The sequence below is a fragment of the Tursiops truncatus genome, chromosome 8 (genome assembly GCF_011762595.2).
Source record: "Tursiops truncatus isolate mTurTru1 chromosome 8, mTurTru1.mat.Y, whole genome shotgun sequence".
Classification (NCBI taxonomy): domain Eukaryota; kingdom Metazoa; phylum Chordata; class Mammalia; order Artiodactyla; family Delphinidae; genus Tursiops; species Tursiops truncatus.
The window spans coordinates 65,818,444-65,843,345 of record NC_047041.1 but is presented as its reverse complement, the minus strand read 5'-3'; the positions used below and the strand labels follow the sequence as shown (position 1 = coordinate 65,843,345).

The 24,902-nt window shown below is 45.0% G+C and overlaps 1 protein-coding gene across 12 annotated transcripts in view; it reads right to left on the bottom strand.

The window, feature by feature from the left end:
* The window catches only part of TEAD1 (TEA domain transcription factor 1), a 262,497-nt gene that overhangs the window by 29,053 nt on the left and 208,542 nt on the right, over window positions 1–24,902 (bottom strand). For all 12 annotated transcript variants that reach the window (XM_019948063.3, XM_033862575.2, XM_033862576.2 and 9 more), the window contains one exon: window positions 10,852–11,025. In XM_019948063.3, the coding sequence (XP_019803622.1) occupies window positions 10,852–11,025 (174 nt within the window). The remainder of the gene's footprint in view (window positions 1–10,851; window positions 11,026–24,902) is intronic.

Here is a 24,902-nt window from a genome sequence, read left to right as displayed (position 1 = left end):
AATCAATCAACTAATTAACAAGTGGAGAGTTGCCAAATAAAATAACAGGCTTCCTGGTTAAATTTGATTTTTATATAAACAACATACTTTTTTCCGTGGGGATAGATAGGGACATATCCCTTTGTCCCAAAGATGGCATGGGACAGACACTAAAAAAGTATACGCTGTTTACCTGAAATTCAAATCAAACTGGGTGGTTTAAATTCTTATTTGCTAAATCTGGCAACTCTTCTAACAATTCACCTTTACCAAAAAAGAATAACAAAAATTGGGACTTACCCTCAAATTTCCATTGCTGTACGGAGACATCTTATGCTCAAAATATTTTTGAGTGGGAAAAAAATGAAGCTGCTGAATAACACATGGAGCATGATACTTCTTTTAGTGAAAACAAATGGTGTACGTAAACGTTTGTAGATGCGTATAAAAAGCCAGGGAGGATACAGGGCTGGCGGAGGGCCGGTCTCACTTTTTCTTCTATAGTCTTTGGAACTGCTCGGAAAATTTAATAAGCTTCTCTTGCTTTGGTAATGTAAACAGTACATTAAAATGGGGGTGGATGGGTAGGGTGTACCTTGCATCTCTACCTTCACAGGGAGAGGGAATTTCACACATCACCAAGGGTATAGGTCCAGTTTTAGACAACTGACCAAGATGCCTGAGGGGTTTATGACTATGTCTAGGTAATCCACTAACTCCTTGCAAAACTGGGTCTGGAAATAAGCAGCCACACCCTGATTGTGCCACTTCAATTCTTTCCTTCTCAAGCTTTTCTTGGTGATGGTTACAGAGTGAAGCTAACTGTGCCTCCATGAACAGGGTGAATGCTGGGAGGTGCAGGTGTACCACACGTCTGCTTTCCCCTGGGCTTCTGCTTAGCAGCAGCTCTTGGGGGACACAGTGGCTCTGCATCTCAGCCTGTAACCACGGCACGGAGCAGAGTTAAACAGCCCCATGCGGGAAAGAATGGACCCCTGACCTTGGCTTTGTTAGCAACCACTGAGCCCAATGGCCCGGGACAGAAAGCATTAGAGGAACAGCTGTCAGATGGATTCTCCCATGAGGTTAAGGGAATTCCCAATTTAGATTCTGCCTAGATGTCCTGAAGAGTTCAAGGTTAAAAAAAAAAAAAAAAAAAAAGGATCCGTGGTGGGACTGAGGTCGAGGGATTGAGGGAAAAGCAGAGTGAGCTTCTGCTCCCAGCTTCCAGGCTGTCCTATTCTGCCTTATGTTTTCAGTGGATTCAGAAAGGCTCTTTTAAATAAAGTCACTGCCATGGAGATCGTTTCCACCCTCAACTCTCACAATTCTCCAGGTTCTGTGAGGCCCAGCGGCCCCCAGGACCTTCTGTCAACTCTCAGTAGGACTCCTGGTCTCTGCACAAGCGTCCACCTGCCCTGAAAACTCCTTCCCACTCCCCTTCCATTGATTAAATTCTTTCAAGATTCAGCTCAAATGCCACATCTTTGTGAGGCCTTCCAGAATGTTCTCAGGCAGAAAGAGCACCTCCTCTACCTCTGTGCTTCCACATTTCCACTAGAGCCCCTATCCCACAGTGTGTCTGCCATCCCACACCAGACCCTAAGGTCTGACTCTTACTCATGTCTGCTTCCCCAGCTTTCTAGGAGCAAAGTAGAAATCAGTGAATTGACTGATTTGTTGAATGACTCACTGGCGATGTGTATATTCATTACTAATGTAAATGATTAAACTATTTCTCTAAGAACCTAACAACTCCAGAGAGAGCCTGGAAAAGTTTTTGTGTGAATCTCTTGAGGTCTCCTCCTACCCCCTTTCAGTAAATTCCTTGAGAAATTTATTCAACAAACTGTCAGATGCCTACGATATCTGCCTACACTATCAGTGCTGGCCAAGTGACAGTTCTAGGACCCCGTGTACAGCAATTCCTCTAGGTGTACTGAATGAAATAACTCTTCATCAACTGAATTAAAAAAATAAATAAATAAAATAAAAAACTGTTGAAAATCTGCTATATACATTGCACTGCTGGATAAACAAATGCTATGGATAGGATCCTTTCTCCCTGGGGAAGGCTTACAAAGTTTAGGGCACAGGCCTGGGAAAACAGGAAGGAAGCAATAATAGACAGCAGTCAATGCAGAAAGCGCTAACAAGCTCCAGATATTTTTCTCATAAAATCAAGCCAAAATGGGTTAGATGTGCAAGGTTACTGACCACCATGCCCCCCCAACCCCCATCCTTCTATATGAAATATCAGAAACTGCTATCCAAAGATGATTTTTCAAAAAAACAGACCCTGGTGAAGATAATCATAGAGTCACAGTCTACCAAAGAGAATTTATCATGTATTAGCCCCATCAGTACCTCTGAATATGGTATTTCTTGCTAATCTTCCTTCCACTACATCATTCCATTACTTCCTATTGTTCACATAATTTCAGAACTTAACACTGTTGTGAGAAGAGACAGAAGTAGAGAGAAAGGGAAAGCTTGTTGAACTGAAAGGCCCTTTCCTTATTGATAACCGTTTAAAACATGTGGGGAGCAAATTATTCCATTTTGCTAACGTCCTTTTCCATGAATTGCAACAGGGACATTTGGTTCCAAATGATAGACTCAAGTCTACAATTCCAGCCTAAATCATGCAGAATCCAATTAGAAACAGGCTGAAACTCTGGAGGGTTACATGTGCACCCAGTTTCTTCTCCCTAAATAAAGCCCAGTTGTTTTATTTATAGTGCCTGTCATTTTGTCCAACAAATGTCATTTCGTTCCTACCAAGATAAAAACATCTTCTAAAGGCTGCCCTCTTTCCAGATAATTCGCTTTCCATTTCTGTTTTATAATATCTTCTCACATCTCCTCTGGTTAGTAAAACTAGCCTTGCTTTTTCTTCCTCCAGAAAAATAGGTTAAGAAAGTAAGTTGAATCACTATGAATAAATTGTTAATTGTTTACACTGGATGATCATAATCCCAAGAATTTTAAAAAGCAAAGCATAAATAGCCATAGGGTAACATGGAGTATATCCTGATTTCTAACATACCACTAATTTAGTAATGATTTGAGAGAAAAAAGAAGTATTATAATTAAGAATTTGTTTCTTAACCACAGGATACAGAGCCATACAATTTCATATTATTTTCTTCTTTGTTATTCCAAACAAAGTTTGAGAGTAAGCCTTCATCATCCTAATGATTCTTCTGAATAGTTTTAGGCTGTGAGGTTTATAAGTAACATGTTAGTGGCGCAGCTTTCTTTGAACCAGTGTCCCCAAGCTTGACACTCTTGAGGACTGTTAGGACAGAGAGTAGAATTTTGAGGCTCCTCCAAAAATATTACTTTCATTGCATTTTTTAATTTGGTTAAATCCATCATTTTGTTTATTCCCTTAATAAGCTACTTATGGCTGGAAACAAACTTCTTTTGAAAGTGAGCTGCAAGCTATACTTGGGTTTCTGTCTTTCAGGATGCATGACTGAATCGCACCTACTTCCTTCTAGCTTTGGGGATTCTATGATGAATTCCAAGACAGCTGACATTTTATCTTAAACTAGCTGCAGTGTCTGCCATATCGCTGGCAACCCACCTGCATGGATCTCAATACTGAAATGAAGCACAGCTCTGTCCACTTGTGGGTGTACATCTTCCCTTCTTAGAGCCCACAAAGCATCTGACCGTTGTTTTATAAGGAAAATAGAAGCATGGTTTTCTGCCAGTGCAAAATGTTCACTTAGTACAAATCTGGTCCCACACTCTTCCCTCAACGATAATGACAATTTCAATGCTGCATCAAACTATAATTTTTCTGAGACATTTTAATTAGGGATTCAAATTTAAGCTACTAAGTATAGTAGTATACACTACTAGTGCAAGTAATTCAACTAAGGTGACAAGGAGGTGGTGAGATGCCTTTTACACTGCCTAGGGTTGCAAAGGGCAAGTAATAATAACCGCATCATGACTTACCCCTCTGTGTAGGGGTGGGCACGGTGTTTATCATGGCCACTGTAAGAAGCATCCCACTTCTATGACTGTTGACATGGGAAGTATATGTCTTAGAATCGAGGGAACACAGTATGTTTAACCTTATTAATAGTTGTTTCTATAGAGAGTGAGGAAGGATTAAAGACTTTGAGTGGAAAGAAAAAATAGCTGCAGATGCAGAGGAAGCCAAAACCCAAAGTGACAACAGAAAGTTGTTTTCTTTTAAATTACGCCACACGAGGCTGATGAAGATGCCTGGTATGCTCACTATTAACGGCTTGACAACTTTCGAAAGCAACTTGGTTCTTTACACACAGACACAAACTCACACATACCTACACACACACACACACACACACACACATCCTAATCAGTGTCTAATGAGAATGGTTAAATTATGATACACCCAGTAGAGAGGATATTATGTAGTCATTAATAATGGTATTAGGGATCTAATGACATCTAGCTACAGGGAAGGGTGCGAGATAAGGAAGAAAAGCAGGATGCCAGATTTAACGCACTCCTTGGTTGAAACTACATAAACATGTATCACATTAAGCCATATTCATGGTGCATTTAGGAAGGAATTAAGAATTATAGATTTCGAAAACTGCCTAGAAGATTATGATGTTGGCTTCATAAACATGTGAACGCGATGGTGCTGCCCCCTGCACAGGCAGCTACCAGGGTTGCACTGATCGCTCTGCTAAAACTTAGGATTCAACTTGAACTTCCTGGTAACAGCAGTCTACTCACCTTGTTGCCCAGGTAAACAGACACCTGAGCGCCCCATACTGACATGCCTTCACAAAGAAACTACACTGCTTCACTTCAGGTACCCGCACTGGCTTCCACGCATAGACGTCGTGGAAAGCACGTGGATTCCGGAGTCCAGCAGATCTGGCATCAATTAGCTGTGTGACTTTGCAGAAATCACTCTGCCTCTCCATGACTCAGTTTCTTTATGTGTAAAGTGGGAATAATCACATGTACCTCACAGGGTTTAAATAATACCAAGTACATGCTTATGCCTAGTCCAGGGACTGGCTCAAAGGAGGAACTCATTAACAGCCACGGTCACACACTGCTGAAAAAGAGAGGAGCCCCTTCCCTCCTGCTCCAGCAAATTCACTTTCCTCTCTTTGTAATGAGATGTAGAGTAGAATTAAAATGCACGGGAGTGAATAAAAAGTAGGCAAGAAGGAAGAGAAAGGAAATAAACAGGAGACTGTCATAAAAGGAAGAAGTTAAAGAACAAAAATTAAAAAGGCAAAATGTGGAGAAAGTTGCTTAACAGTAAAAAGAATCCTATTACTCTCTTGGCTCAAAATTTGTTGAAGCCACTGACAGCTCCCTATGACTGATACAAATGAACCCCCCTGATTCCTCTCTTTCCTCATTTTCCACCCACCTGTGTTTCCTATATAAGTGAGGGCCCAGCTGCAAAACACCTTGATGCACCTGAACACACCTTAACTAGCCTTACATGTCCCTTGTTTTGGTGCTTCCCACTGGTCCCTTACCTGCCAGACTCACTGCCATCTCTCCCTATCCTAATACTCGCAGACGTAACGGTCAAAGGAGGAGGTGACCCCTAACATCTCCCCGCTGGGACTGTAAAGTGGTACAACCATCTCAGAAAACAGCTGGGCAGTTTCTTAAGCTAAACATGGAGTTACCGTAAGACCCAGCAACTCCACTCCTGCATAGCTAGCTGCCCAAGAAAAACGAAACCATACGTCCACACACAGACTTGTCCACAAAGATCTCATAGCAGAATTATTTATAAAAGCCTAAAGTGGAAACAATCCACAAGTCTATCAACTAGTGCATGGATAAGTAAAATGCAGTCTATCCATACAGTGGGATAGTATTTAGCAACAGAAAGCAGCAAATCACTGACTCAGGCTAAGAAAACATTATAAGTGAGAGAAGCCAGATGCCAACAACCACACACTGAATGATTCCATTTACATGAAATGTCCAGAAAAGGCAAATCTGTACACGCAGAAAGTGGATGAGTAGCTGCCTGGGCCTGGAAGTGGGAATAAAGACTGACTGCAAATGGGCACTGGGCATCTTTTTTTTTTGCGGTACGCGGGCCTCTCACTGTTGTGGCCTCTCCCGCTGCGGAGCACAGGCTCCGGACGCACAGGCTCAGCGGCCATGGCTCACGGGCCCAGCCGCTCCGCAGCATGTGGGATCCTCCCGGACCAGGGCACGAACCTGTATCCCCTGCATCGGCAGGCGGACTCTCAACCACTGCGCCACCAGGGAAGCCCTGGGCATCTTTTTGAAATGATAAAAATATTCTAAAATTTAAGAGTGGTGACGACCACAAAACTCTGCAAATTTTTCTAAATATCATTGACTTGTACACAGAAAATGAGTAAAATTTTATGGTATGTAAATGATACCTCAGTAAGGTTCTTAAGAAAAAAAAAAGGTCTCCCCAGATGCACAGCCATTCACAGAGGCCCTTGGGTGTCCCATACCATTAAGGCTCACAGGGTGGAGGGGCACCCACAACACTGGCATCTGTGGCTCTGCCATTCACTTGTGTTTTGGGGCCTGAGTCCTGGGGGGCCAGTCAGTCTTCCACCCTGAAGCCAGTGGAGTGGTCACTACATGACTCACTGACATCCCGTTTACCTCAGTGTCCCCTGGCAAAGAGCTGGGGTCACAGCTTGGGCGTAAGTGCGGGTACCTCAGGTGGACTCAATATTTCTCCCACAGCAAACTCCTAAGCTGATCTAGCCTGAATGAGCCCAGAATGGACATGGAGCAATCATTATGAACAAACTAAGAGTCAGCCTGATGGTGACAACCTGGAGACTGCAGGCACTTTGAGAAAGAGGAAAAAGGAAGAAGAAAGGAGACGTGAGGATAGGACCTCTGTTGAAATGCACTGAATTCACACAAAAATGAAAATCTGTGAAGCAAATTGCTAATACGAAAGAAATTTCAAAAGGAAGATTAAGCCTACTTAAGAAACACCCACTGACATTCAAGGATAGAGTCTAAGTGTAATTCATGCTTTCTCAGTCATTAGAGGAAGGCAATGAGATTTCAAGTTGCAGCAAACTGTAAACCTAATTCAAACTGCCTTTCCTCATTTATTCTAACATAGTCAGGACTGAATTTCTTCATAAAGGTTAAGTACTGCTAACAATTATACTGAAGGAGTGATGTCTTCCATCATATTCATAGAAGAGCTCAATTTTAATTCTGCAAATCTTAATTTAATAAACTAATATCTAATCTCAGAGTAATTGTTTCTACATTCGCAAATCTCATACTAGCCACCACACTCTAAACATCTGCAAATCTAGACTTCATTATTTGGGGATTCATGACTGAAGGGTCCCATCACTGAAAGCATTTATTAAAATCATCCCCTGTGTAAAATGGAAAATTTTGGAAGCAAAAACAAAAACAACTTTCTAATACTTTGCATTCCACTTTATAGTCAAACAATATGCTGACTATAAGAAATCTTATTATCATTAAAATCCAATACTATATAGAGGACTTCCCTGGTGGTCCAGTGGTTAAGAATCCACCTTCCAATGCAGGGGACGCAGGTTCGATCCCTGGTCGGGGAACTAAGATCCCACATGCCGCAGGGCAACTAAGCCCGCAAGGCGCAACTACTGAGCCCACGCGCCACAACGAAGACCCAACGCAGCCAAAAAAAAAAAAAGGAAAACAAAAAAACCAATACCGTTTAATTTGAAAGCACTGAAAATGGCTTATTTTTATCTTATCCTACAATTTCTGATTAATTTTAATTCATTTGGGTAGAACAGTCTCTTTTTATATCCTTCACAATAGTGTCTCTCAAACTTTTGATCTTGGGACCCCTTTTCCACTCTTAAGATTTACTGAGGACCTCAAAGAGCTTTTGTTTCTGTAGGTTATAGCTGTCTGTATTTTCCACGTCAGAAATTTAAACTGAGAAAAATTTTAAATATTTATTACCTGATTTAAACATAATATTAAGCTCATTGGGTGTTAACATACATCTTTTTTTAATTAGACATACCTATATTTTAAAAAACAATGAAAATTAGTGAGAAGGATAGCACTGTTTTACATTTTGCAAATCTACTTAATGTGTGGCTTAATGAAAAATACCTAGATTCTCATACCTGCTTTTAAATTCAATCTGTCATGATTTGTACTTCAACTTTTCGTTGAAGTACATGAAGAAAACCCAGCCTCACATAAATATGTGGCTGGAAAAGGGAAGAATATTTTAATAGGTTCTTCAGATAATTGTGGCCATTTTTCTTTGACACTACACCAAAACTTGACAAGCCGTAGTTTTTAAAGGTTAACTATAGTGTGGAGTCTGAAACCATATCAATGAACTTTTCACACTCTGTTACTTTAAAATCCATTGGTTTAACTTGCACAGTATAAAAAAAAAATCACATTTGTTAATATGACTGTAGATCCCAGAAGAAAAGTCTTTTAAGTATTGGGAAGCTGTCAAGTTCACCAAAGTGGATACAAGTTTTCCAAAATTCTTATTTTTACTTGAAAGCTCAAATCTTATCTTTGGCAACAAAAATTATCCGTTGTTTTCCTTGATGTAGCAGGCAGGCTCACTGCATTCATTTTCAGTGTGTACTCTAGGTTCAAGATACAATAAACCTCATAAAGGACATTCTTGGTGTGACTGATTTTTTTTTTTTAATTTAAACTGTGTGGGCTTCCCTGGTGGCGCAGGGGTTAAGAATCTGCCTACCAATGCAGGGGACACACAGGCTCTATCCCTGGTCCGGGAAGATCCCACATGCTGCAGAGCAACTAAGCCAGTGCGTCACAACTACTGAGCCTGTGCTCTAGAGCCCGCAAGCCACAGCTACGGAGCCTGTGTGCTGCAACTACTGAAGCCCGCGTGCCTAGAGCCCGTGCTCTGGAACAAGAGAAGCCACTGTAATGAGAAGCCCGCATGCAGCAACAAAGACCCAACACAGCCAAAAATAAATAAATAAAAAATAAATTTATATTAAAAAAACCCCAGAAACTGTGCATGCAACCCAGCCCGACTGATCCAAGGCTTCAGCAGTTTTACCCTATTACATTTGAACCATCAATGAGCACATCAGCAGAGTTCAAAAGGAAAATAATATCTCAGTGTCATAATGAAAATTGTTTTGACCTTGTCAGCCCATTGAAAGGAGGCTGAGGAACCCCCCAGGGGTCTGTAGAACACCCTTTGAAATCTGCTGTGTTATCATATAACAACTGACCCCCAACCACCATTCAAGTCAATAGGTGGCAGCCACTAATTTAGAAGAAGGAAGTGACTGCTTAGAAAAAGGAAGTGCTTTTTCAGGGCGTCCACATGTATTACTGATCCCGAGAACATTAAATTAAGTAGAAGGCTACTTCCACAATCCAAATTCAATATGGAAGCATGACAAATGAAATCCAGTTACCATGCAAGGATTAAAAAAAACCTAAACGAACTGAATTTAATATGTAAATTTCCTCCCAAGGAATTTAAAATATGAATTTTTCCTTAGTTCATCTGCTTGTTTCCCCCATTTGTTGATGTTCTTGTGCCAGGTGTTTGCTTAGCTTCGCAGATATGGAGAGCGATTGACAGACCCTGTGGGTGGGGTCCAGGGGACACGAAGCAGCCAGGAAACAGAGCAAAGGCACTTCAGTCAAACGGATCGGATTTCAAGCCCCAGGTCCCCACCCTGGTGCAGCCTGTACTTTGTGATCTCTGGGTCTCTGTTTTCTTAGTTGGATATGAGGCAAATTCCAGGTAACACTGGGAAGACTGGATAAAATGCATGTAAAGCATGAGCGCAGCTCCCGGCCCACAGCAGGCATTCGATCAGTGTAGCCACCATTATGAATAAGGTGTCCAGAGGAGTGGGACACACATCCAAGTAATGATGACACAGCATGGGAACTGAGTAACCACACAACGCGATAGACTAAAAGAAAAATCAACCATTTGTTTAAGTGAGGACGGTGCTATGTAATAAAGAAGCCACCACCTCAAAAGAAGGAGGGAAAGGAGGAGAAGTAAAAAGTCCACCCACTCACACACAAAGGCAGGCCATAGGACAGACAGCAAGGGAAACACCCGGAACCAGCTCTTTTAGGGCCTTTAATGCCATGCTAAGAAGCGCAAACATTTGAGCCATTTTCTTTTTATTCTTGTCAAGACTGAGGAGTTATAAACGCTCAGTGCCAGCAGGTCCTCTGCTCTTAGGCCCCCAGTACACACACATTATCCTTACGCTTGCTGTGACATCCCTGACCCAACAGCAGTCCCCTGGCCGGGCCTGACTAGTGGAGAAGGGACAGCAAAGCTGTCCTCAGAGGCCAGGGGACAGCAGGAAGCCCCAGCAGCTGGGGGAATGTGCCCTTGGTGTTTTAAGGCACAAATGAGGCACGTAATGGGCAGAGCCATTGTGTATTCTGACACTTATAAAATCTTGAAGCATGTCTTTAGCTCCACCCAAGCCCCTCCTTTGCCTCAGGTCCTACGCTCCAGTGGAATTTATAGGTTGCTTTGCTTAATGGTGTGCGAACAAACAGAAAGAGGGTCTAAGTGTCTCAAGTCGGCCATTGTGACCCCAGCCACCTGCAAAGTTTCTTGTCATTGCATGAGAGAGCCCTGAAGCCCAAGCAGCTGCCTGTGTCTCTTTGGCAGGGACAGCAAATGCCACCTGGGTCACCACATGGATGTGCCACAGGCCAGCATGAGGACGGCCCACGGATGTGAATCTGTGATCCCTTGGCGATCCTGCAGATCAGTCAGTGGGAATCCACAGCCAGTGCTCTGCCCTCAAGTGTGGGATGCGACCATTCAGACAAAATCCACTGAAATCACAGCAAGGTCTTACTCACCCAGAATTTTACGAGGAAGAAGGCATTTTGAGGGCCCTTTCCAAACAGTTCCTTTAAGCCACCTTTCTTTTCAGGAAATTTGTCATAAATCTGACGAATGTCCACGGATTCGAGCAATGGGTCACTGTAAGAATGGTTGGCATGCCCAATGTGCACGAAGAGGTGTTTGTTGTACTGTAAGAAACCAACAGAAACATTCCCATTACAAACCCTTTGATCAACCTGGGACACATCCATCTTGAGCTGCACAAAGAGTGGTAGTCTCGAAATCCCGGAATTCCGCCTTGAACGGCCTCGGGTCTGTGCCTTCGAAAAGATGAAGATATTAAGAAAAGCCATTATAGCTAAGGGTTAAAACAATCATTGTCTATTATTACAAGGGCATATATTTTCCCAAGTGCCTAAAAATGTCTTTTTTGTAGACACAGTAGGAAACAACAACTTAAGTTACCCAACTACCAAACCTAGAAACAATTCCGTTACCCAGTTTTACCTGACTTAACTGAAAATGACAGTGACTTTGGAGCCCATTATTTACAGTGTAAGTCCAATAAGCAGTATGGGTGTGGTCAGCTAACGCCATCACCCAAAATACACTTGTCACTCCAGCTCCCCTAGCAACAGCATGAATGCAGTGCTCTGAGCAATGGTACCCACCTACTTCTTCCATCAGGAATAAGAGAGCTGAGTGTCTTTCTCACAAGTCCCCTTAGTAACCAATCTAAAACTTCTGCAAAAGGGCTGGTCAATATGTGACTGTCAGTGCAAAGTTAGAGTCATGGGTATAGATCATGGAGAGGATTCATGGTGCAGGGCTATATGGGACCCGTAAAAAAAGTCCAGTCACTCATTCACAAAACCAGAAACAGACAAATCAAAACCCTGGCAAGTCATTTAACAAATGGAAATGTTTTCTTCTCCTTGCTTTGGTATAAGATATGGTAACCAGACCAAAAAGGAGTGTGGCAAACCAGTGGTTCTCACTCAGGATGCAGCAGAATCACCATGGAGCATTTAAAAATCACCAATGCCTGGGTCCCACCCAGGCTAAACTGGCATTTCTGAGAATGAGGCCAGGCATCAGTAATGTTTAATGCTCCCTTGATGAATTCCAATATGCAGCCAAGTTGGAGAACCACTGGCCTAAACTCTATACTCCAGCCCCCCCCATGCCCGCCTCTCCTGCTGAATAGGCAGTTAAGACCAGCCTAATGTGACACAAAGGCATCCGGGGTACAGGGGTTCCAGGGAGCTCAGAACCCAACAGGGTTCACAAGAGAAACCCATGTCAGTGTTTGCCCACCAGTCCCTATTCACTTTTCAAGTTTACACTGGCATTTCTCCAACTAGAGTCCTTCCAAGTACTAGTTCCATAGGGAATGAGAAGTCCCAAATAAAAGAAGGCTGCTCTAAGCTGCTCGCCAGCAGTACTGAGTACCGGCTGAGATGGAATCTGCGCTCAGCCTGCTTCAGCACAAAACTTTGTGCCCACTGCCAATCAGCTACGACACTGGGTAAGTCCCCCCAGACTCCGACATGGGGACAGCGATGGTACCTACCTCCCAAGGGCGCTATAGGGTTTATTTTTGTTTTTTTTTAATCTTTTTGCTTATTTATTTATTTTTTATTTTATTAAAAAAATTTTTTTGGCCGCGTTGGGTCTTCGTTGCTGCGCGCGGGCTTTCTCTAGTTGGCGGCGAGCGGGGGCTACCTCTTCATTGCGGTGCACAGGCTTCTCACTGCGGTGGCTTCTCTTGCTGTGGAGCACAGGCTTTAGGCGCAGGCTTCAGTAGTTGTGGCACACAGGCTCAGTAGTTGTGGCACATGGGCTTAGTTGCTCCGCAGCATGTGGGATCTTCCCAGACTAGGGATTGAACCCGTGTCCCCTGCATTGGCAGGCACATTTTTAACCACTGCGCCACCGGGGAAGTCCCAGTGCTATAGGGTTTAAATGAGGTACTGCATACTAAGAGCTTACTGGAGCTCCTCCATTCAACAAACAGTAGACACTAAATAAATGTTAGCTACTACTATGTCTCATAAAACCTCTCTCCTTTGAGGTTCATTGAATATAACACATTAAAAGCACTGCGGAAGAGAAACATTGTGTAACTTTCTATAGCCCAAAGTTTCCCAAAGTTGTTTGCTCACAAAACCCTGTAAATATATCCTGAGGAAGTGCTGGTTTACACTCATGACCTGCTACCCACACGCTGTGGATCTCTGGCCACAATGTGGAAGGGCAGGAGGCGCAATACCCCATCTGGTGCCAGCTGTCCACATACAGGGAGTGTGGCCAGGGCCCAGCACCATCTGGGAGAGGGCTAAGCCCCTCTCCTGCTCAGCATCAGAGTGCTATCTTTACCAAGGCTTCCAAAACCCTAAAAGGCATCAGGTGAAATGAAAAAGAGGAATGTCAAGCTCTGACATGGACCCAGCCTCTGTTCCAGCTGTCTGGTGGATTTCAGGATGGCCTGAGACCTGGATGCAGCCACGCAGGAACGGAATATGTTGTGCTGGAAGAAAACTTTTAAAATAAAGTAGAAGCCATTGTCATGTTAGGGAAGTGAGGTTATAGGGAGGGGTGAAGTACCTCTGATCTTTTAAAAATTTTCTCAAATGTCATCACATCATCTTTTCAATTATAAGCAAACCAAAGCCCACAGAAATGTATGGGGCACTGCTGCTAAGGCGCTTCCAGTCTCATCAGTCGGTAGGAGGATAAAAAACAACACAGGTGAAGCTGGGAGCACAAACACTAGTGCAAGGCCCTCAGAGATGAGGAGGTGCATGAAGAGGTGATGCCTCGTGCCTGGCCCCTCTGTTGGACCTCAGTTACCAGTACAGGAGCAGAGGGCAAAAGGTGTTGTTCCTTCATTATCCAGACAACTGGCTGTCTCCATGTCCATCACCCAGCCCTTAACCAAACCTTGCTTGCAGCAAGCTCCCAGCCCCACCCGGCTTTGAGAGGCGCCATTTCTGTCACTTCTTGTGGCATCTGTAGGCAGTGAGTTTACGGGAAAGAATGGAATACAAACAGAGCCTTGGGTAGTATACCTGTGAAAAGAATCAGAGTCTCTCTGCTGAGCACACCTCACTCCCAGCTCTTCTGCCTCGCCAGCTCCCATGGGCCAGGGAATCCGAGCTGGGGTGAAATTGAAACTGTTGTAACTCAGGGACCACAGCCTGGACCTCCAGGCGTCAGAGATCAGGAAGGTGAACGACCAGAGGGTAAAATGTACCGTTTTTCAATGGGGACCATGAAAGTATAGCTGAAAATCAAGGTGCTGAGCACAAAGCACTCTGGAGCCAGACAAGAACCTGAAATCTCGTTTTTCTCATATGTACAATGGGGATATATGACTGTCATACAGAACAGGTTGGAAGATTAAAGGAAATAATGCACAGAGGGTGCTCGGCATAGGGCCTAGCACACAAGAAGTGTTCAATAAATCACAGCTGCTAAGATTACTGTTGTTGCAGTGTATTATGTGAGATTAACTAGATCCTGGGGTAGAATCAAAAGAACTTTCCTACTTTAGCTATCCCTCCTGCCTAGCAATGGAAAAATAAACACAAATAAGCCAAGAGCTGGGAGCAAGTTGTGAAGCTGCATGGCTGTTCAGATCCTTGATTACAGCCCACCCGTTACAAGCTGCTCGGGGTGTTGGCCTCTCACCTGTGTCTGCAGAAAGAAAGAGAACTGTGTCCATTCAGTGTTTGTACAATGTGCTTTCTATATATGTGACCTCTATACAATGACCTCAGGGTCACTGCCTCACAATGATACTGTAGGCAGATTTTATTAAAATCGTTTTTACAGATGAGGAAACAGAAGCTCAGAGATGAACAGATGTGCCTGAGGTCACACATCCAGGAACAGTCCTGAAGTTAAGAATAAAACTTGGATCTGTCAACGCCACAGCCCATGCATTGGCTGCAAACATCAACCACACTGTCTCCAGAAGAAAATATAAATGCCTAGATCCTTCTAACTCAGATCTACTTTTTCTGAAAGTTGATCTGAGAAAAGAGAAAAAAGCTGAATAACGTTTTCAAAATTCTGAGAAATGAAATTAGAGTTCGGGACAAACATAATTATTCACAGATGCATCAGATAGAGGCTTCAGAGGTTTCTATTTTGAGGAGTTACCTTAGTGCCCAAGTGGCTGAAATGAACTGAGCATGGGCAGGCTGTCTTTGCCAAAGGAAATCGGGCGCTGCCTCCCCAAGGCTGGTGACTTGAAACCAAACCCTGACTGTTGGCATCTGAGTGGCTTTATTCCTGCCAAGAGGTGACTTTGTTTCTAAGAATACAAAGGGCTAAAGAAGGCATCCTGGAGGCCACAGCAGTGGGACAAACAGACCTCCCTCTCTCCTTAATTCAACTGGCTAGGTGAGGAATCCCTCTGCACCCAAATCTAGAAGGCTGAAAAGAAGACGTCTACCTGATATGTTTGGGTTCAAGTTTTAATGAAATTGAAACCCTAAAAACTATTTGGTGAGGCTCTACTTCCCATCCTGCCAGATCTCCTCATAAGAGAAGACTAGGGTGGATACCTCACTTCCCTTCCTCCTTCCCCAATAAATCCCATTTTCTTTCCAGCAGTGGTGGTTTCCCCAAAACTAAAGGTGAAACACAAAACCAAAACAGGGCAGTTCTATTCTATATGGCAGAAAACAAATATTTACAAAAACAACAAAAATAACAACAACCAACGATCCCAAGTATGTGGGGAATGTACAAGCAGAAATGGGGTGAATGTCAGTGAGTCACGTCTACCAAAGCCTAAGCCTGAATTTCCTTGATATCGAAAAGAGAGGTTAACGCTGGCTTGTTCAATGACAAGAAAGTCTCCTAGGCACTCAGTAGATATGCTGATTATCAACATATCAATGACAGCAACAGAAAAGGTGCTCACTCTGCATATTTCTTTTGTGGATTTCCGTGGCACAAATCAGCACACCTAAGGTCCATTATATACCAGGCACTGGGGTGGGCACAGGGAATCCATGAGCTAACAGTACAAAGCCCCTCCCTTCAAAGAACCTACAGAGTGAATGTATGGAGCCAGCGTATTGCCTCTGTAGTCAGAACCATCGGCTGCCCATTAAATACATGTCCTCAAAGATTCTCATAGAGAAGACTGGGATTAAGGACAGTCAACATCCCATGACTTAAATCAGCATGTACCTGCTCTGTTTGTACGGATGGCAGTATTCTCCAGCACTAAACAGACAGTGTGATTCATTAGCAAGGAGAATGTATGTGGGATTTGTCTTGAAAAAGTGAATGAAGCTTCACAAGCCTAAGGTGCAAACCACGATGAAAACCAAATTAGCCATCACATGTGAGAACAGAACACACTCTCAGATTTGTCAGGGTTCAGAAAACCGACCTTCCCTGCAACTATGAGGTAGCAATAGGAGGATATGTTCTTTTCAAACGAGGGAGTAAATCAAAAAAGCAGGAGATGGGCTTCCCTGGTGGCACAGTGGTTGAGAGTCTACCTGCCGATGCAGGGGACACGGGTTCGTGCCCCGGTCCGGGAAGATCCCACGTGCCGCGGAGTGGCTGGGCCCGTGAGCCATGGCCGCTGAGCCTGCGCGTCCGGAGCCTGTGCTCCGCAACGGGAGAGCCCACAGCAGTGAGAGGCCCGCGTACCGCAAAAAAAAAAAAAAAAAAAAAAAAGAGGGAGATGAGGCCGGAACCCAGAAGAGAGGTGAAAGGAACACACTGGCCCGCAGCTGGGCTGCTGACCTGCACAGCAGCCACTCCAGAGGGGACGAGAAGCTGGAGGGCTCCTAAAGGGACTAGAGAGATTCCCTGACTTAGCTGATCGTCTGGAGAAGAGTTTGAGAATTCTGTTAGAAATGCGGAGGATGAATTTGTGTAGGTATATAAAAACGGAACAAATAAAAAGGCAGTGACAAACCTTAGAAAAAACAAGTTTTACAATCAAGAAAATGGTTCTAACCCATTATACGTTAACCATGCTGTGTACAAAATTTGCACAGGTTTGTAATATAAACACTGAGTGTTAATTAAACCAAAAATTGTGATGTAACCATATGGGGGGGGGGGGTGAGGATGTGCTAAGTTCAGAGAGCTAAGTCCTGGTCTTCCACAGTAAGAAGTCAGAGATAACGTCTGCAGATCGATGGACTGAGATACAGAGTAGATGCATGTTGTTTAGAAATACGGAGATACTATACAAAGCAAGGAATAAAAGGCGGCAGCAGCTGTTTCTAAGGAGCAGGACTGGGGGGTGGGAGACAGGGCAAGGGGGCAGGCGATGGCTGCTCTGCCTTATAGGCCATGCATGGGGTGTGATCTGGCTTATACACGAAGCACATCTATTACTATCTTGAAACATCATGGAGTTTTGTGAGGAAAGAACTATAAAGGGAAACAAAAACACAAAGAGTCGTGCTTCAGGATGTGCATTCCAGTTGGCCGCAAGTTCCCTGGACCTGAAAGGAGCTTGGTCAGATCATAGAGCCTTCCTAGGCCCAAATACTCAGGATGACTGAGCAGGAGCTTGGACCCTGTCTGCCTGCAGGGTTCACCAGAAAGACTGATGTTGCACCAGCACAATCCTACCTGGATTGAGATGTCCCGCGGCTCAGCAGCCCCTGACACAATCTTAATACACAGATTCCTATTCTGGCTTGGGGAAATGCTCATTTTCTCTTTTTATTGCTAGAACCTCTCCAGTTATTCTTCACAGCAGTTGTAAACAGTGACAAAGGTAAATGTAATCCTAAAATCTCCCCAACGTGACTTGTGAAGGGTAATTTAGCTACCCTGGGGGATTAACAAAGGACTTTCCCCCTCCTCCAAAGCTGTTCTGCGAGGTCGCTTTCCTTCCTGGTCTCTGGCTCTCCCTCTCTCTCTGCTGCTTGGGGAGGCTGCAGGGGAGGAGGGCTGAGCACCAGACTCAGGAGTCAGACAGGGTCTGGGTCTGAGTCCTGGCGCCGGCACCGCTTCCTAGCTGAGTCATCTGGGAGGGGCGCTTTCAGCCTTCTCCACATCGGTAATGCAGGGATAATAACAGTACCTACCTCGAAGGAGCGTCACGATGCTTAAAGGAGATCACACGTGGAAAATCCACAATGCTGTGCCAAGCATGTAATTTGTTATTATTATCATTGCTATTATTATTTTCCCCAATAATCACGATGTTTCTGTACTTCGGGTGAGATTACTTGAAATTATGGCTGTTCCTCTGACAGCAACGAAATGGAAATACTAAAAATTTAAAGCAGAAATTGAGAGGAAAGTTTCAGACACATTGGTGATTTCTACTGTCCCGACACTGCGATTAAGTACTGTACTGTCGGGCAGCTGAGGTAGGGGTGACGTGTACACGAGGCCTTGAGGAATCCGGCCCCTGAACTACCCCCAAGGCGTGTCCGTGAAGAATGCAAAGTCTGTCCTCGCAAGTGGGGCTAGGGCAGCCTGGGAGGTTGCCCATTACTGCAGATGAGACCAACCAGAACAAGCAACTCCCAAAGTGGCCACTGGGGTTTAATTTTCTTTTCCCTTTTTTGAAAGGGCTGCTAATACGTTCTAGTCCAGAGTCCTCTGATGAGGCAGTTCACTTTTTATGCAAAAGGAAAGGGAAAGCCCTAAGAATCTGCTGGTCCTTGGCATCTGAGAGGCTCCCTTGGACACACCCCAACGCTGCACTACACTGTCTGACCTGAAGATGGCGGTCTTTCCCTAAACTTATTCCAAAAATTCCAAGTATTTGAAGAACGCAGTAAAACCTTGAAAAATGACTGCTGTCAAATAATACCGGGAGAAAAATTATAATCCACTTAGGAATTCAAAGAAACCAAGACAAATAACTCATGTCAAGGGATGCTAATGTACAAGTTGAAACAGAACAAGGACAAATCACCTACATTTGCTTCCTGTTATTTTGCTGCCTGGACAGTCTGCTCAGACACCCCCAGCGCAGCCTGGGCAACCTGTGACGGCCCCTGGGCCCTGCAGGGACAGGGAGTGGATGCAGGACCAAGCCACGGAAAGTGGCCTGCGTCTTCAGTCCCTGGGGAGAGAAGCTTGCCTGGGCTCACGCTCCAGCAGGCTCTCTCCTCAGCTAGCTAGTCCAGAGGCACCAGCCCTGTTCTGGCTACTTGGCCCCCCGGTGCTGCTTCCTCCCCTCCCTGTGCTCTTCCCAGAAAGAAACATCACTGAACACAAGAAACAAGGAACGCATCGGTCCTTCCTTCCTGGATCTCACACCAGGATGCAACCCCTCACCCCACCTCCCACTTCTACCACCACCTCCATGGAGCGGCTGCTGTTTTCTTAAAAAGAAGTGCGTCTTCCCCACACAAGTGCAGCCGTTAAGGCCCACTGGCTGAGTACAGGGACAGCGACCAGGAAGGCAGGCGGGGGTGAGGGGGGGCGGTGGCTGACCTGCTAAGGAAAGCAGATGGAGCCTGGCTGGGCCTCTGTGAAATGTCTATAAAACCCAGATTTCCAGATGCTTTCAATTGCCTCATCCCCAAATGGTCATGAATAAAGAGGGTGAGCGTCCAGAGAAGCTCAAACATGGAGAGCAAACCACCCACTGCTGCTACGAGAGGGTGCAGTTGGCATGGATGAGCTGACAGTGCAGCTTGGCAGTCGTGCAGGACAGGGTGGGAAAGGCTGTCACAGCGACCTGTCACCTCCAGCACTGGAGAACACTCCATGTCCCACGTCCTACTGGAAGACCACACGTGGTAACACGTAAGAGAAAAAGCAGGCAGAAGCATGAACATTGAGCGCAGCCAACCGTCAGACCTCCTGAGGACCTGGAAGGCCAAATGTGCTTTCTGACCATTTACTCAAATATGTGATGTGTACATTAAGAACCCATGGGTTAGAATCCAGGCCCTGCTGTTGCTGAGCTGTGTGGCCTGAGCCAAGTTGCTTAAACTTTCTGGGCTGTGGTGTCCTCATCTGAACAGAGATGTCACCTGGCCTGCTCATCTCACGGGTCAGTGTGAGGTCAAACAAAACAGGAAACATGACAGTTCTGTGTGAGCCTTAGGGAGCTGCACAGATGCTAGGATGCAGGTTCACTGTTAATGAGAGCCACACACAAGCCATGAACTGGGGGAGAGAAAGAGTCTCTTTTCTGAAGGACCAGAAACCAAATCTCCCCAAAGAGCTGTTTCCTATGAACACACAACCCCGCTCTGAGATGTAGCGACCCCCTTAATCAGCAGGCACTGCAGGGCCTGGAAGCTTCTGCAGAGAGAACTTGCCCTCTTCCACTCTGTCCAGGATATAGGCGAGGCTCCTCCTGGCAATCTGGAATCTAAATAAACCTTGCTTCTGATCTTACTTCTCCAACTGAATTCCCATACGAAACAATTGACTCTTCTTTCTGCCACGGCCCTCCTCCATGTTTTATTTCCTCAGAGTTGCACTGGTCACATTTTCCAAACCAAAGTCGGGATCTGTGAGATCTGACAAAGGAATTTCAGTTGATCTGTGAATTTAGGCCTTTGAAAGAAGCGACATAAAACCATGAAATCCTCCTTGGGGTCCACATTTAACCAACTGCCCGTATGGAAAAGAATCAGGCTGTCTGCAGAATATATTTGCAAAACTTGAGGGACAAGACTCCCCCCAGAGGGAAGAACTCAGGTTCCCTCAGGCTGTGAAGACTGCTGACTCACTCCCCGCACTGGGGAAGTCCCATGCTTTTAGGCTGTTCCAGCCACTTAGAAATAAAGATAAGGGGCCAGGTCACTCCAGGCAGCAAAACTCCTCACCTTCTGGTTGAGGAACTGCCATCGTCCAAGCCTGGGTATCATTCGGGAATTCTCTCCTCCTGTGGAGCCCAAATCAAGGGTCCTTACTTTTCTTTCTCCAAATGTCCCGATCACCTGCCTTCACTGGCTGCCCCCGTGTGAAGGGCCTGCTACATCCAGGCTGTGCTTGGGGAGCTCAGACCTTGAAGGGCAGCCGTTTTTGCATCTGAGTGATTTTTTAATTTCTTCCAAAGTACAGTGACATGGTGAATATACAAAGGGGAGACAAACCACGGCACGGCCATTTCCTGGCCGTGGAACTTGATAATGTACCTTAATGCTCCCGAGCCTCCGTTCCATTACTGAGAGACGGGACGTAAGAACAGTGCCTGTGTGTCAAATGCTTGGCACGCAGGGCTTGGGACACAGCTCAGCCAATGCTGGAGGTTATCGTGATGGCTGCAACTAGCAGAGGTGTCTCCCTGGTCAGGTGTGCTCCTGCACATCACGGAACTTCTCCTTCCCCAAGATACTGCTCCTTCAAAATCTAAAGAGAATAATCTCCTGTCCCGCCCTCTCCATCCCAAAGCTTGCCTTTCTCTGGCTGTGTAACTCCTACCTAACCGAACTCACACACTCTCTTCCTGCTCACAGCCCTGCTTGCTCTGGAATCCAGATCACGGTAGGCATTAAATACACAACCTCTGCCTGGGAAGGTGTGGCTGAGCTTCGGGGCGGCTGGAAGAACCTGCCCTGCACCAGGGAGCAGGTAGAGGGATCCCGTTAGGCTTTATCAGGAAAACCACTCTGCATGCACACACGGGATTCAGCTTACAGCTCATCAAGGCCGGGTTTTCATTTCTCTAAAGGAGCAGCTGCTTCAGGTCTCCAGGAACTGGGCCCTGATTACAGGCGAGGCCCTTTTAAAAAGCCCACCCTGGGTGGAGGATTTTGCACTTAACACCTTTGATACGCAACACTGAAATCGTGTAGAAAGTGTACTTTCGAGCATTACTAACCACTTCTAAAATAGTCTTTTGTTTTTTAGATCTTCCTTTCTTCACCCTCTGCTGTTTTTCTCTTAGCTTCTAGTGGAGCCAAAGGTAACAGAGGGACTGACTTGCTGGTTCTCCACCAATATAAACAACCACCGACTCCGGGAAATGTCTGGTTTACACATGAGGCAGAGCCAGCAGGGGGCGTTCATCCCCCAGATTAGTCTTCCCTTAGCTCCTTGTAGATTATGGCTGGCTACAGGTACACACATCAGATACAAATGGACCCCAGAACCTTTGGTTACAGGTCTCAGGATATGGAATCGACAGACCTGGATCTGAATCCCATTTCCAATGTCAGCTGGCTGCCTAATACTGGGCAGGCTATGTCATAGGGTTGGGTAAGACAGTGCTGGCTATCACCAGTACTACTGCTGGTAGGGGTGGCAGAATTGTGAAGAATCTTTAGTGGTAGCAGGTGACACGTGGTAAACCGAAGAGTGAATTTCCAGCATAGCTGGGACTAAAAGAGGTGGCTGACTAACTGAAATGGGGGAGAATTCACAAGCTTACTCAAAACAAGCATTCTGGCAAGTCTCAAGCACCAGCCTCTCCAATTATGTAATATGTGCTTCATTTTGCAAACATAAGGTGCTGTCACAATGAACATGTAAAGGCCCTTGAGGTCCAAGGTCACACTGAAAAGACATGTAGCATGTGAATGGTTTCTTTGGCTCTCAGACTTCCAGCTATAGGAAAATTTAAAGCCATCGAAAAGAAACTCACCTGGTACATTTAAACAAATTTGGATATACTACCCTTAAAATTTAACATCAAACATTAAGCATGTTAATTTGATAAGGAAGCCAACAAAGTGACAAATAATTAAAGGTCCTAAACAAATTCAACTTGGGATTTTGCAAATCTGTCTACATACAGACATGTACACACATTTCCCCCTATGTCTTTGCAATGGCTTGGGTTCACTGGAATCATGGGTCTATGGGTAGTGCTGGCAAAAACCAAGCAAATAAATTAATGAGCTTGGTGCAGTGCGATTCTTTTTCATCCCTATCACAGCCCTATGAGGTAGGTAATTCTATTTCTTTCTATAGAAGAGGCTTGGAGAGATCGTTAGTCAATGGCTGTGGGCAGGTCTGAACCCTTTTCTGCCTGTATTGTCACCCAAGAGGAAATAAGGCACACTTGGGGAGCAACAAAGCCAAGAGGAGAATCTAGTTTGCCTGGTCCTCGGTCCAGGGTGGTCTCCCTTAAGTCCCTCCTACTCTGGAAATTCACTCTCTAGTTTACCACATCTGTCACCATTAAAGTCACGTGTTAGAGTTTAAGCTAAAGAGGCAAACCTGTTCATTCATCAGTGAAAGGTCAAATCTAGTTGAACCATTCAGATTCTTTTTTTTTTGAATTTTATTTATTTTTTTATACAGCAGGTTCTTATTAGTTATCCATCTTATACATATTAGTGTATATATGTCAATCAAAATCTCCCAATTCATCCTACCCACCCCCCTCCACCACTTTCCCCCCTTGGTGTCCACACGTTTGTTCTCTACATCTGTGTCTCAATTTCTGCCCTGCCAACTGCGAACCGTTCAGAGTCTTACGTGTAATCCTGAACATACATGAAACAAGTATCTCTGGACTCTATTCCAAGGACTTGGTGGGCCCTGCCTTTCTAAGCTAGTCACCAGCTTTCACCTCCTGCTTTATCTACAACAGAGTCATCGCCCCTCGAGTGCTCTTCTCCCTTACTCGTCCCTGCCCATATCGATGCTCTACCTCTTGGCATGAGGGCTGCTTCCTTGACGAAGCCTGCCTGGTTCCCTGTCCCTCATTCACAGCATCCAGTGTCCTCCGTCCCCAGCCGTCACCACACTTCGCAGTGGCCTCATGTGTGACTATCGCCTCGTGTGCCTCCCCCACTAGACGTCACCCCCACCCCCCACCCCCGCCAAGGGCAGAGTCAGTGGCTGGCTGTGCAGCACTGGGCCGGCCCCTCCTCGGTACAGCGCCCTGAACATGCAAGTGCTCATAAATGTTTATAGAATGGACTGAATGAATCTGCCGGTGATTCACAGTGTGAAGCCCAATTAACACCAACAACAGGAAAAAGAGGAACTGGTCATCCTGGGCCCTAACAGGTCCATAACTGAGGAGGACAGTTACAATATGAGGGGGCTGCCATAGGCTTTTTAAATTTAAAAAAAAAAAAAATTTGTTTCTTTTTTTGGTGATAAAACATTATATTGAGTCTTGTAACAAGGATAACAACTAACATCTTGGGACTTCTGCTTCCCAATGTCTTGGAGTTCTATTCCTTAAAAAAATGGTCAGAAGCAAAGAGAGAGATTTGCTGATACAGGAGATACACAGACTGAAAACACAATCCAAGAGACCTTCACAATTGGTGGTGGTTCACAGTAGTGAAGAGAGTACACAAATGAAAGATCTGAACTCCTGGTCCTCCTGCTTATTGGCTAAATATCCTAAGTCATTTTATGTGCCTGGGCCTCGGTTTCTTCATCTGTACAATGGGGAAAAAAAGAATGCAGTTCACCAGCACGTTGAGGACAAAATGAAATAACCAATGACAATGCACTCTGCGAGCAATGAGGTGTCATACAAACACAAGTTACAGAAAGCAGAAGCACAATCTGGGCCAAAAGCCCAGTCTTCAGCCAAAGAACCATCTACACTTCTCAGACAGAAGAGGAAGAAAAGGAAGATAATCTTTTTGGTTGTTTATTTCAATGCTCCCGCAGAGAGGGATTTAAGCTCTCACCATCACCCTTCTTGTAAAGTCACTCAGACACTAGAGAAGAGGCTCCAGGTGGCCTTCTCTTCCCTGTTCTCAATAATCTCATTTTCCCTGACCTGCCTCAATGGGCCCAATGACCTACTCTACATCTCCTTCTTCATTTTTTCCTAATTTTGGAGCAGGCTCTATTTTTCCACCAGCTCCCAGCATTCACAATTCATAGACAGAAATGTCAGGGGGCCACACGTGGGTTCCCGAGTCTCCACTCTGGTGACGGCTGGCGGAAACCCCTCCACCTGTGGGTTCTCCCCCATCCTACCATCAGAGGCTTTCCAGCGAGCCAAGGTACAAATACTCCCAGGAGAGGTCACCTCCAGATGTCTGTATCCAAGTTACTTACAACAGACAGTGAACTCATTCATGATGATTTTTCCTGGTAACAGAATGACAGCAAGGCGGCAAATACCCAGAGAGCGTGGCACCTGTGTGCTTTTGGTAGCCCCCGAGATCAGCAGGGT